The sequence below is a fragment of the Acanthaster planci genome, linkage group LG05 (assembly GCF_054643075.1).
Source record: "Acanthaster planci isolate LZ-2023a linkage group LG05, COTS_SCS, whole genome shotgun sequence".
NCBI classification, from domain to species: domain Eukaryota; kingdom Metazoa; phylum Echinodermata; class Asteroidea; order Valvatida; family Acanthasteridae; genus Acanthaster; species Acanthaster planci.
In genome coordinates, this window is record NC_141781.1 from 4,342,835 (window position 1) to 4,359,257 (window position 16,423).

General features: G+C 41.3%; 2 protein-coding genes across 2 annotated transcripts in view; one reads left to right on the forward strand and one right to left on the reverse strand.

Moving 5' to 3' along the window:
• Nucleotides 1-216: 216 nt before the first annotated feature.
• On the reverse strand, nt 217-4,928 carry det1 (DET1 partner of COP1 E3 ubiquitin ligase). The gene is made up of 3 exons (XM_022249040.2): nt 4,600-4,928; nt 2,244-3,856; nt 217-1,585 (listed from the first exon to the last, which is right to left on the reverse strand). Exons 2-3 carry the CDS (start codon nt 3,803-3,805, stop codon nt 1,393-1,395), a joined length of 1,755 nt encoding a protein of 584 aa, XP_022104732.1. The 5' UTR covers nt 3,806-3,856; nt 4,600-4,928; the 3' UTR covers nt 217-1,392.
• Nucleotides 4,929-5,140: 212 nt separating this feature from the next.
• LOC110986775 (heterogeneous nuclear ribonucleoprotein K-like) overlaps nt 5,141-16,423 on the forward strand; it is an 81,375-nt gene continuing 70,092 nt past the window's right edge. Inside the window, exon 1 of the mRNA XM_022248957.2 lies at nt 5,141-5,276. The gene's annotated coding sequence lies outside the window, so the exon portion shown is untranslated. The remainder of the gene's footprint in view (nt 5,277-16,423) is intronic.

The following is a 16,423-nucleotide window of genomic DNA, read 5'->3' on the forward strand; positions in this document are numbered from 1 at the left end:
TAATATCATCCTATAGAGGGCGACATTCATTTGGACCATTGATGTCACAGACATGAAGTTAACTATGTCTGTGGTTGATTCAGAAATCAGTTGCATCCAAAAGTTGAGCGTTTCCGTCAAAGTCTGAATATTACCTTTATATGAAGGGTGGGTGGCTCTGTTTCGAAAAAAATTCGTAAACAATCAGAACAAAACAGCACCCAAGTTACCAACACATTGTGATAGATTAACTTGAAGCTTAGCACCTATTTATTCACATTCACAAATGCAAAATATATAAATAGGGAATACCAGATGAACACAAGATCAAGGGAGTTGGAACCATTTCCAAATAACAAACTGACATAGGGGTGTCAATGGTCTGATACACATATCTCCGAGCCTTTTGGACAAAATTATTGACAAAATATTGTATGCCAAAGGGGTGTTGAAGCTGAAACAATGCATCCAACACAAGGAACACAATTGTCCTTGTAACAATGCCACAATAAATTAAGACCTGCCTACTAAAATCAAATAACGTAACCTTTTCCCGTCCCATATCAGAGGTGTTTTTTTTTTCTCACAAAGTTGATCCTGTACTAAGGATATCCCACCAAGCAGCGATGTGTTCTAAGGAGGAATCTCGGGGTGAAATGTAATGAAAATATTTGCACTGAAAGCTTGAAAAAACAGGGAAATATGTTGAACACTCAGTTCTCCTCTAATGGAGAATGGAACATTCCCGGTGTGCTATGCTCAGCAAACAATGTTGGTTTAAAAGCAAAGTATTACAGTGATAACGGCACTAGCTGAAATGGACCAAATTTGATTTTGGTACAAAAGTGCTTTCAGCTTCATGCATTTGCCAATTTTTTTTTTTCTCACCAGAATACTACACAGAAAGTAATGTCTCGCTACTATAGAAGGCTTATCACAAAACTGGTCCAGAAAACCTAAAAAACAACAAAATTTAACACTGTGGGCATAAAATATAAACCTTCAAGCATAAATGGCCGGTAACAGCTTACACAAAATAAAGATCATTTAGCATCAAAGCCAACAATGCGAATGCTTTATGTTTTGTCTCTATTTTCAACCTCAAACTTCAGTCTTATTTTTTTTAGTTTTTCAGAACGAATAAAATGTTTGTCAAGCCCATAACCAGGGGTCTCATTGCACAAATAACCTTTTTTTTTCTTTACAAAAGTTGCCAACTTTTTCCAAAAATCTTAAGACACTCTATTTAAACTGCTCTTATATTTGATACAGTGCAGTTCTGAATTTGTTTCATCTGAGTTTTAATAAAAGATCAATCGTCACTCAGCCGGTGTCATCTTCAAGAAGACAGAGCATCACTCAGCAGCTCTCAAGAAATCCCGTCTTCAAATGTGTGCACAGCACAATTGAAGTCTAGTCCATGGGCTGGTGTCTGACATGGAAATTGACCACATACTCTGTGTTAGTCCGCTGGACTGATATTGCGAAGGGCTCGTAGGGGTGAAAGGTGAAAGCCACTAAGCGGCGAGCTGACGGTGGAGATGGTCGGCCAAGCATCCCTGCGTGGATCTTGAACTTCAAGATGCCAGAGTCCCGAGCATAGAACCTTCATCGGTAAGACAAAAAGCAGAAAGTAATGTACTTATCATAAATACTGATAACAGGATCATACTCCGCTGTGGGATGAAAGGCTTTCACAGATGAATTCCAATAAACAATTTTTAGGATATTGGAAATATTTCTGTGGAGATTCTACTGAATTAGTGAATTATGGAATGTACGCTGGATGTGGAGTCTGTTAAATCTATTTAAGTATTGTACATGATAAAAAGGATTAGTTCTCCCATTGAACTGATGTGCAGGAGATCAGATAATACTTTTGGCATTTCTGGTAATTAATACAGAAAAACTGGCTTTGACAGCCAGCTGTAAAGTTACCCATTCCTGGCCCCTGGTTCACTAAAACAAACCGCTTTCATAGAAATGCCAAGCTCTTCCTCCAACATAGCTTCCATCCATTTCAGGGAGACTGTTTGGAAATTCTGAGGTAGATTGCGCTGATAAAAAAACTGATATAGCATGGACAATGCAGCAGCAGAAATCTCTGTGATTAACTGCATATCCCTCCAGTGACACAGTGAGCAGCTCAATGACACTGACCCCTTGCTAACAAAATGACCAGTGAACAGTCAGTCACCATTACACAGCAAGAAAAAGTGCTTTCAAAGGGTATTTCATGAAAATTAATGTGCCCGGAAGTCTACCTGATTGGGTGATCTCCACATGCTTTGGGTCTCTCCATAACCGACACCCACTTGTCATCGTAGCTGAACAGAGAGAGGTCCAGGTAGGGGCTGCTGCTGTATGACTGGGAGCTGATTGGGAGCTGGGCCAAGAGCCTCTTTACTGCCTCCGTATGCCCACCGTACCGCGCGTTGATGATGGTGTGCTTGAACCGTCTCTGGATCTGCCGGGCATAGATGTTGCTGGACGCGGAGCAGGTGAACTGGGCGTGAGCGTGCAGAGTGGCATTGCGGAAGAGATCGCAGAAGTTCTCAAAGAGCTCCAGGAGCTCCTCGGAAGTGTTCTCGAAGACTGCCACCACCTCAGTGGTCAGCATGTTGTAGACGACAAAGAAGGAGGGCTGGGAGTTGGGGTCCTGGGTCCGAAGCGTCACCACGTCCTCGCTAGCGTACTTTATCAGGAGGTGGTTCTCGTCCAGCAGCTGGATCTTCCACATTCGCAGCCAGCGGAAGTAGTCAAAGTACTGGAAGAAGCGGCGCATGGCTGTCGGCGTGCCCTGGTCATGGGCCTGCCGCCACAGGTACACCAGGAGCCGGTGTTTTAGGGAGTTGATGCTTGTGTCCCGGTAGGGCCGTGCCAGGGAAGAATTGGGCGGGAGTAGGCTGCCCTCCTGGCTCGCCAGCAACACCAGTCCGTCATCTTCATAGCAGAACCGTCCTATTGTCCGCACATCGATGAAATTGCCATCTGAGGTGACCTGGAAGATGTGGATAGTCTGCTGTTGAACTGATAAAACCGCTAGGATATTCTTGTAAAGGTAGAGTCCCTGGTTGTGGGACAGGAAAACCTTGTCGCATTTGAAGGTCCGTGAATCACAGAGAACCCCTAGCTGCAGGTCCACCAGGTGTAAGGAATAGTCCTCCAATGGTGAACGCGGGTTGGGGGAAACTGACTCATTGTTCCGGTAAACATCATAGAAATGTGGATATGGTTCTTCGGGCACGTAGGCCGCAGATCCCACAATGACGTAGCGGCCGTCGTCCGTGAAGAGACTACACTCACGGTTGAGGTGCTCCCCATTGGGGGCAACGCTGACAACATGATGCAATGCAAAGAATCTCTGGAAGAGCTGTCCACGAATTCCCTGCGCTTCCACAACATCCACAGGTGCTTTTTTGCTTATCCTCTGCAACAGGTCACACGCTGCAGCTGGCCCTTGGAACCTGTAAATCTCCAGTGATGTCTGGTCGGCAGAGAAGGCGATGAAGTACTTCCCATCCGGAGAGAACTTTCGCAGGAAACAAGGTGGTTTCTCAACATTCACCACCGTGAATCCTGGAAACACGTTCTGGTGGAAGGACCTGGCGACATGGAACTGCGTGCCTGGTTTGCACCGATGGGTCTGGCGATGGAAGAGCCTATAGACTATGTTCTGGTGAGGAATTTTCCGAGGGCGGATGAATTCTTCTTCTGGCAGATTTACGCTATGTTTTGTAGTTTTTCCAAAGTTCCCTGTGGAATCACTACCACTGTTACTATTTACAATCAACCCATTTTGTGAGATTTCTTTTGGGGTGGTCATAACTCATATTTGCAAAGCAGAAACAGGCAGAATTTCTGAAACTCTGTTAACCTGAAAGCAAAAAAAATCAAATACAGTTGTAAACATTCTACATAATTTACTTTCCTAACTGCTACAAAGTTCTAAATCTTTATTACCAACAATTAACATGGTTATATAGAGATGTGCCTGTTTGGCATGATCAGTCGATCTTCCACAACTGTGAATGAGAATGGTGATCAGCTGATGGTGGAAATATTAACAAATCTTGTTAAAAGATTGACCAATCAGGCAACAGTCGACTGACTGCACTCATGCTGCACAAACTGTACTCAATACACAAATGGATTAGGATTCATGAGTACAAACAAGGTGCATGTATGGGCTACACATGTCATGTATTTTTATAAGGACGTATCACATAAATACATGCATAATGCTTTGAACTTGCGAAAAATAAATTCGCAGCCTTACCCAGACTAGGCCTAGGCCTATGTCGGACATTAACGTGTGTGATAGTATAGTCACCGGGTCCCTAATTTCGCCACTTACTAAGAAAACCAATCAGACTTAACAATTGGTGATGAAATTAGGGACCTGGCGACTATACCATCACGCACGTTAGTCATGCTATGAGTATTTGACTGGGCTACACTTTGTAACTCAAACAGGACAGACATGATAAAACAATCAGTGAATCACTGTGATGTGACATGGGGAGCAAAAACATTTACCATCATTTCTAACAGTGACATTCTTCAGGAGATCATGTTCAGGGAGTTAGGGGCCTACAGTAATAGTACGTTTTCACTCACCACACAGTCAGTAATTAGGACATGAAGGATGGCACTGGCAGTGTCTTACAAACATCAGCACAGCAGGCCGGGCACGATCAGGGCGATTTCCAGCACGCAAAAAGCTGAACAAATTCTAACGATCAATTGATTAATTAAATAACAAATCTTGCACTTAAAAATAAGCGCGTTTATTATTCCTTTAATCTCGAAAAATATACCCAGGTATAGGCTGCTCGTATTATATTACATTTCACAAAGCAAAGAAATGTTGACGTGAGCGTGAGGCATCACGCAAATTACTCCATGGAGGCAGCCATATTGAAGGTACGTTTACCATAGTCTTGAGTGATTTTTCCGTGTTAAAGAAAAAAATGCAACAAATGCAAATTGGACATTTGAAATATTGCCAATATATATCTAACGAAAGGCTGTAATGAAAATATACATTTTTCATGTTTAATGATTATTATATTTTATTTTCAAAGCTCAGTTTAACAAGTTGAGACTATGGTAAATCACGCGGGCATATGAGTTTATGTACTGCGTGCACGCGCCCGCATGCACGCAACATGCCTGAATGAGCTGCATTTTATACAAACGACGTACACGTACTGAACGTACGTACATGTACACCCAACGCTATATCCTTCCTTTGTGCGGGATGCTCAAGGTACTTCCTCGTTTGTTTGCGTATGGTAAGTACTTTTCTCCTAAAAAATGCACGTTCACTGTTGTTTATCTTGTAAAATATATCATTGTTAGACAAAGCATGAAACACACGTTTATTTTAAAGTTGCAAAGCTGCATTTTATACTCGTTTAAAGAATTTTCACGACGGTATTTATTTTGATGGAACCGTCGACATCAACCCACTCGTCGTGCCGTGTGCGTCGTGCATGTTGCATACAGTGTATTGGGTTGCAGTGTGTGAATTTCGTTGTGCCTGGGCACCATGCGTTTCCATCGGCTTCGAGTTGAAGTCAGCTCGGTCACACAGCAGTTCGGAAGAAGTAGTCATCCCATTTCTAAGGCAACAGGTTTTTAAAAAAAAGTTACTAAACGTACCAAGATCTAACATTGTTAACAAGACTTTGGCCTAGGTTTTATTACTATGAGTATGAGAACTGACTATCATAACCTTTTTGATGCTCGCAATGCACAAAGCCTTATTTCTAATACCACTTGAGTGATTTTGCATAATTATTATTATTAGGCTATTACTGGTTTATTTTTAAAAGTACTCTTACTGCCAGTGGCAGAATTGTGAATACAGTTTACATGTACATTAAAACAGATTAATATAAAATTATACATACATTTAAAAGGGAAAAATTATAAGAAAACTGAAGGCCTTGAATACCTTCAATACCTTGCAGTAAAAAGCACATTAATATCAGTTAAAACATGCAAAAAAGGGTAAAATTAAATAACACAAAAATACAAATTGATGCCATGATGGAAAACAATGCCGTTTACAAAATGTTATACATATAGTAAATAGAGATAAGGGGGAAAGTGCAGGAGGGAGAAAGGGACATAAATATTGGATAAGGCCAGGAAGGGGTCAAAGGGAAGGGGAGGGAGGGGGTCAGGGGTCAAAGGGAAGGGGAGGGAGGGGGGTCAGGGGTCAAAGGGAGGAGGAAAGGAAGAATCGATAAACGAAAGTAATAGAGAATAAAAAGCAGGAAGGGGATATGGACTTAAATATCGGATAAGGTCAAAAAGGGGTCAGTGGGAGGGGAAACAAGGGGAGGGGGTCAAAGGGAGGGAGGGGAGGAATAGATACACAAACTACATGTAGCAGGAAACGTGAAAGAAACATTTAACCAGTGCAAGAAAAAGGAGATCTATTTTACTGTTAACCCCTTTGCGCCGGGACGCGGCTAGAGCCGCCGTAAAAATTGAGATCCTCAGCCCGCTTTCAGCTATTATTCTCGGCCCACGCTCGAGCGAACACTGTGAAAGAAGGCAGACCCTGGCTCTTGTATATATGGTGATTGGCCTTTGTGTGTAGCCCAGAAATGAAAAAACCGAATTTGCATCATAACAGGGCCACAAACCGAGAATTTGCGGTTTGGCAGGTGGCCTTCGTGGCCAAGCGAGGCTGGAATTCTTGGAGTCGGCTTTCGAAAAGAAATTCCCGTCGTCAAGGGGTTAACATTTATATTTTCAGAATTTGTGACTGCAAACATGGATACTGATGAATAAAGATGAAAAATGGATCATTCAGTAAGAAATCCTACATAGCATTGTGTTTCCAAGTGCTACACTTCCTAAGCTTTTTCTTGATAAGTGCTTTAATTGAATCCAAAAATGTGGATATACAAATGTCTAAATATCTCTGGAACGCAGTGCACTACAGGGGTCCTTCATAAATCAAATTGCTTTTGATGTACTCAATCCAGCTGTATCAAAAACTGATAACCTGAATCTGGTGACTCATTACCCATTTTTCTAGGCTGCTATGAGCCAAAACATGGTGCAGCATACCGGTAGACCGACCTGATTTCATTCTTCAAATGTTGTCAAGCTTCCTGAAGTATAAACTGAAATAGGGACATTTTAGGGAAAATTACGGTACTCCATGAACATGTACATGTCTAGTTGGGGTGCTCACAATAGGGAACTCATGGCAGGGTGGTTGCAACTCACCTTCGTTTGTTATCGATACCTGCTGCGGGCACTGGGCCATGTTGAAACAGGCATGCTTTATGGAAGCGGGTGCATCATGCTTCATGCACGCACCTCCCGCGTGCTTCGCAGTCGTTAAACCTCGATAAATCTGCGGTCAGCTGTCGGGCGTGCAACGTGTTGATGCTACACGTAAATGGGATCGTGGTATGAGGGCTGACCGCATGCGAACGATCATCGTGTTTATCGTGCACGTATTAACTCTCTCCATAAGTGTGCCCGTACATGTACAATTTTTCCCCATTAGGAGCCAATGGCTACCAAATACTGTTTTTCTGTTTAAAGGGTTGTATGCATGACCGTGAAAGGCAGACTTTCCTTGTCCACATGAAGGGTCATGGGAGCCCTGAAAGGTGTGAGCTATCAAGTAGGAAATGGAATTGGGGAAAAAAAAGGTTCCATTTTGATAAATATGATAATAAATGATACACTTCAAAATTTCGATTTTGGAACATGACCTTTGTCTCTGACCTTTGTTTGTATTTGTAAACGATAAGGAAATAGCAAGGTTCTTGGTGAAAGGAGTTCATTTTATTGATTGTCAGAGTGTGAATTATTTGGTTTAAATACAGGTACCTGTAGACTGTAGTTTGGGCATGGCATAAAATAGTATAAATTTTATCGTCAAATATTGTAGAAAAGGAATGATGTTAGGGTGAGGAGCCATCTTGCTTCATTGCTTGGTAAATATTCATGCTTTCCATATAGGGAGTTCACTGTAATCATGCGGAAACAGCTGCTCTCATGAGCCACTTCTGGGCAACACATTCCAGTGTGTGAATGAGTACATGTACAGTACCTGTCTGGACTGGACACATGTACAGTACATCAGTACTCAAGATTGTACATGTCCATGTAATCAACGTGCTGAAGTGACAACTACAGTATTGTCAGAGTGGCAGCTTTTGCTTGTGATGAGCACCCTCTGTTGGCAGATAGTAGAGAGGTTTCAGGCACAGATATTGTGAGGTGACCCACTGCTGTGTACAGCAGATTGTTTCCATGGTGACTACTCACCAGCGGTTGTCTGAAGATGGTTATTTACACATGCAGGTGACTCCTGCCCTCTGTTGTCATGCTGAAGGCAGTTTGGGATGAGAATAACGGGAAGAACATTGTCAGTCCCCCCCCCCCCGAAAAAAAGACAACAGACAGTTCACTTTTGTTTTCACATGTGCTGTGTATCACTGATGCACAGAACTAATGCCACTGAAAGATCTTTTGTCTGCACATTGATCATGGGTGCACGAGTTTTTCAGAGTTGCCATTTGATGTGTGATCGAGACCATATGAAATAGATGGGTCCGGTGCTACCCTGAACCTTGAGTTCTTTTGTTTGGTTTCGAGGGTTTTTTGGAATCAAAAGTGAAAAGCCCTCGTATTTTCCTGTAACATTTCACCAGTGAGTTCAAGTAGTGATTTAGTCAGTCATACCACTGTCTTCCCACTTTGTGTGGCCAGTTGGTGAAAATTTGTTGATGTCACGGGGGAGACTCACAGAGTCAGCTGAATAATGCACAGTGTCCCAAATGGTAGATTTTGAATAAAGCTAATGGCAAAACTTCTAGCTACATATATATGTGCTGTATTTTTGCTACTAAATTCTTTTAATGGAGTGCTTAGTGTAAATTCCTTCTTGCTACCAGTAGTTGGTCAGGAAAATTGCAGATTTTGTAATTATTCGTCAACGGGTGACTGACAACTGAAATCCTGCATAATCTACACTCGGTATAAATGGTAGAGTTGCAGAGCCATTTAATTTCTCCCGTGTTGAATTTCATGTTTGTGATGGAAATGTGGAAGGCCACAAATGGCTCATGAGAACAAAACGGGCTTGGGGAGTCCATGTTTACTCTGCATTTTTGAAAACAGAATGGCCCAACTGTCCAATGTCTAAAAGCCCCTTAGGCTGTTAACAGACAAAACGTAAAGCTCATGTTTGCTTTGTGGCTGTCTTCCTGCCACGAGGTTCATCTCTTGCACTTTGCACACACAAATCAAAGATGGACTCTTTTCCTGCTCTTTTTTTTTTTTTTTTTTTTTTTTACTTGGAGACTAATTGATGAAAAAATAATTTTCATGCAGCCACGCGTGTGCTTCGGAGTATCTCCTGCAGAAGAAAGAACGGCGGCAAATTAAATTGCTTCTCTTCATTTTGCTTTCACTGGTTGGGTAAAGTGAATGAAAATGGGGATGCCGAAAATAGAAATTTAATTTACCTCCTGAAATAAAAAGGGAGAAAGATGACTTGGCACCAGACATGTACACATGCAGAATGTTTCTGGAATTGTAGATGGCTTGTTTTTTTTTTATTTGTGCGTTTGATATACGGACGAGGTGATTAGAAAGACTTGAATGAGGTAGCAGTCATTCCAAACAGTGTAAACTGTAAAATGAGAACTAAATGAAGGTTTGTGCACAGGTGAAAATTGTATACCCGTATTTCTTCTTTGATAGCCTTTTATGTAAATTTTAGACACCTGACCTGAAGGGAAGTACACATTCATAAGTGTCACTCTGAAACCGACTTACGATAATTTACCAGTCTCTAGAATAGTTTGAGGTTCTTTCTTTGCTCGTAAACATACATGTACAGTACCGGTATTCAGTGTTCCTTGACATGCTGCGCTAAAAAAGTAAAAACAAATGGGCATTCAACTGAAGCTTTTGCCAGTCGGAACCCTGTTCAGTTCTGCAGTGTCCTGAAGAAAATCCTGGGTTTTGTGTGAAGACCAAGTGGCAAGTCCCATCATATACCGGTACATGCATGTACATGTATGTACTCTTGTGTTAAGGCCTTGTAACATGCCACACAAGTTTCTCATGCCAATTTATGACTATTTTTTTGAAGAAATTGGACATAAATTTTGGCATTTAGTACAGTCATTCGTCATCTTAAAAAATTAACATCATTCACTTAAAATGTCTCACATGTCGAGTGTCTTTATGTGCTCTTGATCGTTGTCATTTTTAATGCCCTTTCGCATTAATTTCTTGGGTTTTACGCAACAAATGTATTCATGTTTTCCATGAAAACTGGCAAATTACGTTCATTGTTCATTTATTGGTTTACACCAGTATCAAACATTTATTTGTCATCTATTTTCTATGTTGAGCCTGTCAGGTTTTGTAAATTTGTCTTTTGTGTGTTAGTAGTGAGCCTTTATGTTCTGTGGGTTTTCTGACAATGGGGTCAATTTTTTAATGGTTGTAATAATTTGAGCATATCCCACTAGATGAGTTTTCAAGTAAAAGCAATTTATTGCATTAGAAAGACCAAACTGGGGTCTTTGTTGTGATGTACATGTATCACTTAGTTTGGCGTCCTGATGAATGTGGACACTACGTGTACATGTATGTCCAGGCGAAAATAAACAGGGTTGATTTACATGTACCGGTACATGTGGGTGATTCTAGAAATTAGGGGTCCATTTTTTTCATGTCCCGGTCACATCTGACATACAGGTACATGTATGATTTTGCAAGTTCAGAACACATTTTGTGATTTCCAGAGTGAGGAATTAATGCAAATTACCTGCCAAAGAAATAGTTATACCCGTACGTGTAGTTTGAAATCAATTCCGGTGATATTTCCCATGTCAAATAGCAAAGATAAGATGTAACAGGGACACAAAAATGTCACACTTTTGGACCCCTAATTTCTGGTATTACCCATGTACAGTACCACTCAGGCAAGATTGTTGTAATGGCTTTTTACTTGGAACTGGCATTGGTGACTTGAGACTCAGTTTATGTACATGTACATGAGGCCATATTTTGCTTCCTTCGTACAGACCTTATCCACATGGAAGCCATTTTTGAACTTATTCCCTAGGGAGTCCCTGAATCTGTTTTATACTTTGTAAACTGTTGATTATGGTTGCTCCAAACTGTTCAATAATTGCCATGTGTTCCAAGCCCCTCTTTCAATATTTTCTAACTATGGCTGAAAGTACTGACATGTACATGTACTATACATATTTGTACATATAATCATTAGTTTGAAATTATCAGAGTAGATGGGCACTAGTTTGTCATGATATTTCATTTTATTGCTTTCATTGCAACTCTAACATTCAAAAATGAAGAGTAAACTGCATTCAATTTCGATATGGCTGACTCATGAATAAAGGCTGTTACATTATTTTGCGAGGGCAATGTCCTTATGGCACTTGCGGCATCTTGTGTGCCATTTGAAGATTGTCACCCCCACAAAGCCCACTGCAAACCTTTTTGATTTGACCAGTTCACCAAGATCCTCAGGCCATCAGCAGCACAGACCAGAGAGGTGTGTGCTGACAAATCAGACCAATCTGATCTTACACTGGGCAAGTGAAGGAAATCAAACGTGTCTGAGTTTTTGCATCCGATATTATCGTATCGGGTTTCTCTGGAGCCAGTTTTTCCAGAAAGGTGTGTGCGGGCACCGAGTGCAGTGCTGGTCATTCCGTCCAAATTAGGAAGAAATTCATGCAATTCAAAATGGCAGTGTCTGTAAAAACATATCGCAGTCATTTGACTTGCCATCTTGTAATTGGTGAGAACTGTGCATACAGTATGCGTGGGCAGTGTTGTGTATCATAACGGTGACTAAAAGTATCCGTGATGCGAGGATCTTATGCACTGGTCAAATAAGAAACGTGCAGGCGGGCTTAAGAGTTATGATTTAGTAAGAAATGTAGTGTTTGGGGAATGTACATGTATGTATGTAAGGGTCTATTGATCAATGGCATTTAGATAAAAATGGTAACGGTACATGTACATGTAGCTGCAGGTACTTTAACCCTAACCCCCCAGGCTGTTTTTGCCAGGGACCTTCCTCAATCCTCCAGAAACCTCCAATTTGGGGGTGAAAAAAAATTGGATTCTTCCTCGATCCTCCGAAATCCTCCAAAGTTTCCTGAAAATATTATTCAGAGTTGTGCCTACTGCTTCAATCCTTCAAAATCCTCCGGCAATTCCTGTCATTAAGTTGAGGCAGTGTGAATGGGATTCTTGAGCAGTGGGGCTGATTCAAAAGAAATATCGGGCTGAATTTATGCATGACTGAGCAGGAACAACACAAGGTCTAACCCACGACCTTCACTCGTGGCATCCTTCGCAATTAGCCATGCACTATTGCCATTCACCCTCAATCCTCCAAAACCGCCCAAAGAATTTTGGAGGATTGAGGAGGGTTAGGGTTAAATACTTACATTTCTCTCAGAGATGCATTGTAAGTTTATGCCTATTGCATGTGGAATAGGTCACAAGGAAGAAGACTCTACGTACATGTACACTGTACATGTACCAGAGGCTATAGACTCGTTCTTGAGAACAAGAGAAACTTACCGGAACTGTGCCATAAAAATATTTGATTTTTCTCAATTTTGGTTTAAGATCTTAATGTGTTAGTTTGTGTGTGGAACATATTCTCCTTTGTATCGTCTGATGCTGATGTCACTTTGGAACTCTTTACCGGAATCTGTGAGATTATCGAAATCACTTGACACTTTCAAGGACAGATTAAAATCATATTTGTATAGACAGGCGTTTGGTTAATATTCTTCAACTTATCGTTATTGGATGTCTTTGCTTATTAGCGCCGTGAGCGCCGTTAGCGGCATATACTGGCGCTCTATACATGTTCATTATTATTATTATCATTAAAACCAAGAGTCCTACATGTACATGTAAATTCTCCAATTTCAGAACGAATTTACATACACCCTAGGAGGTTCGGATTGAGTGAACATAGTTTCCGAAGGAAACTACATAAGGAATGTCTTGACATTCTAACAAGACAGGGCAATGCGTAAGCTTTTCTTTAATAGTGACACGTCAGGGCTGTGGTTTAGGAGAGCGGTAAACACAAGTCACTCATCTGATCGAAACTTGTGAGTTAAATGCTGTTGCTCAAAGCAGCATGAAACCTTTTGGTCTGTGCCAGGGGAAAACATCATTCATGTGACACCTTCTTGACGAGCTACACGTGGCAGTGCATGTGCGTGTAGAAGCCAGAAACCGTAGCGAGATGGGAGGGGGTAACTCTTCCCAGAATATATGGCAAGATGCTTTGTGTGAAGCTGAGCCTAGTCTTACTGTGCTTGTACAGTTGGGGGAAAAAAAGTTTATGTACATGTACATTGTACACTTGGTAAACAAACGGTTTTCCTCAATTTTTTGCTGTTTGAAACAGTTTTGCCAACTTCTGTGTGAGGTCAGACAAATTGTGTCTCGGCTAAATGTGCATCGTGTGTGCTTCAATTGAAAATACAGACATTTATTATGGTTCAAAATATTAATATTTCTGAAACATCATTTTGTGAAAATTTTCATCTACCCCCTTATTGTCGTTTAAAAACACTTCAGAAAGTGGTCCTTGCGACTATGAGATGTGACAAAAAATATGGAAAGTGGCAGTAAATATTACGGTTGGAGTATGTTGAATTTAGACTTGTTTTGGTAAACATGAATACATGTACCGGTAAGAATCTTGTCGCTGGGTGTTTCATTTGAGGCATAAACCATGTACATTAAGTACAGGCCCATCTTGTCAGTCCTCATGAAAAGAAAAGTTGGTAGGAATGAGTGAAGTTGTGAAATTCATGGAAAACTGTTTTGTTCTACCAAGTGTAAACTTTTGGCTCCAACTGTTCGTGTACCGGGTATAACAATGACTTCCACCCCTCCAGCTCGCGGTCAAGTATCTTGATGTGAACTGATTTAATCTCAACATGCTCATGAATATAAAAACAGTGCAGGGGTAGGTGTAACATTTATAATGAGCCTTAGCGGGGAAATTCAAATTTTTAGAATTTGCATGGAGTGCCCAGGTCACTTTTAAACTTCTTTCCTAGTCTACTCTCAATCTGCTGAAATTCAGTACTAGACTTTGTGATTGTATGGTCTGTCGTTACATGTACACATGTACGTAATTTATAATAAGTTTACGGCCACCTGTAGGTTAAATTAAAAATAGTAATACTGGTGCAAGCAGTCCTTACCGGTAGGTTATAGCCTGTGAATTCAAGAACGGTCAAAGTTTCCTGTACATATTTAGTGCTCACTTTAAATATCCCTACCACGTCATGTTTATGTGGTGTGTATGCAGAACTTATGATGTCTTGTCGTAACCAATTAAAATCTCATTCTAAAGCAGGTGGAATACTTATTTTTCCTAATATGCATGTACACGTAGGGATCATTTTCTCGTTTCATAGAATCAGGAATGGGGAAATTAAATCCCAAGTCGGCAACTGAACAAGAAGGGAGATGAATGCAAGAGATGCGCTGAGCTGTCTAGCATCCATCCAATGGTGCACTGGCCAAAGAATTGCAGAAATAGTCACTCTGAGCCTTTTGCCATGTTTGTGTATTTTTAAAGGCTGCATTAGTGTAGGTATTGGTATGAGCAGTTTCACCACTATTACCTGTCAAGAATTTTATCAATTTTCTTGCATTGTATCAGCTACCTTACATGTACCACACTTTACGCCCCCCCAAAATTTGAGCGTTGCGGTACATGTGCCTATTCATTTCAGCTTTGCGCTTTAGAAAAAAAGCCATTCGTTGCTGCCTTCCCTTGACCCATTTTCCTCCTTGCGACCCAAAACGTTTCTCGGAGGAACATTTGTCTCTTTGCCGTGCCTCAACTTGCGGCCGGGATGAGAAGATTGGCTTAATAACGGTAACCATCTTTGACTTGGGCTTTTAAGGTTCCTGTTGTTCTGGAGACCTAGATTCATAATAACAAATGGGGGCTTTCAGAGACCGCTACAAATGAAAACAAATTGCCATTACCACTACGTATTTGTGCACATTCTTTGTCCAGTTATGGCTGTTTTGGAGTGCATCTCTTAAGACTGTTCAACGTTAGCACATTTACAAGTATAGATTTTACGTGTACCCGGTACATTGTCTGAATCTGAAGCTGCTGTGCATGCAGAGAGGCATTCCTCCAATAAATGGACGGAGAAAATTTCAAAGAAATTGAAATAGTTCAAAATGATGTTCTTAGATTTTGTTTGAAATGTGTAGGCTACGACATACACACATGTATCGAACTTTCCTTTTATTATACAAATTTCCGTAAGAAGGGGAGGGGACTTGCACAACAGAAGAAAAAAAAAAGTTATGTACAGTGTATGTATGATGATATAACGCATGATATACTGTACATGTACATGTACAAACAGTATATTACAGTTCCCATCATGGGTAGCATCACTGTTTCAGCTCCTCTCATTGTGTCGGCCGTCTTCAAATTTGCTGTTGTTTTCATCAGTCAGCCATGAATGCCAGTTTGAAGTCTGATGGATCAATATTGAGAGTGACTCCTTCCTGGCGTTTGCCTCCATCCCCCAAATTGTTGTTGATTGTCAACTTGACATTTGAAATTAAACCCTACCGTGGCTTTTGTTTGACTTCTCCCCCCCACACCCCAGTTATAGCAAGCTCCAGCCGACAATGGCTGTATTGTCTCACTGTTTTGTAGGCTAAGACAGTATTTTAGCTTCATTGTGCAAAGAACAGTTCTGATGAGAAATTATACCCTTCATGCCTGCCAGTAATCAAGCACACTGGCTTCTCTTTTCTTTTTCTTTTTTTTCTCCGAGGGTGGAGTTGGAAAGATGCAGCACGCACGTTTCCTCCATATCATGATTGAGTTTTACTTTTCAAGTATATAATATTAAATTGCCTGTCCTTGGTGCATCGATTCATCTGCCGTGGCGCAGGGTCTCTCCATTGTGGACGCTCATCCATGGCACGTCAATATTTCATCGCTGACCAAGCACAAGCAAATTTTGAGAAGCTATATTCATGGCCATTATTAATGAGGATGTGAGCCTGACTTGGCCCCGGTGGCCCAGCCGTGGCTGGCTTCCCCTGCTTTTCCAAGCAGCCAATTGGAATCCCACACATCGGACGGCGCCATCCAATCAGCGGCTCCCGCACGACGCTAGATGCTAATAATGGCACACACTGTGGTCGTTCATTCATAAGACTTTAAAGCGTGTGGCGTGGCCATTGTGTTGTCATCAAGCACTCGGCGGTGACTTAGTCAAGTGGTTAATGGTGAAAAGCTGAGCATGGCGCAACCAATCAGCAGTTGACCTGTCACAGCAACTAACCCGTGTAATTTCCTTGTAACGTTAGGACTTGCATGCTG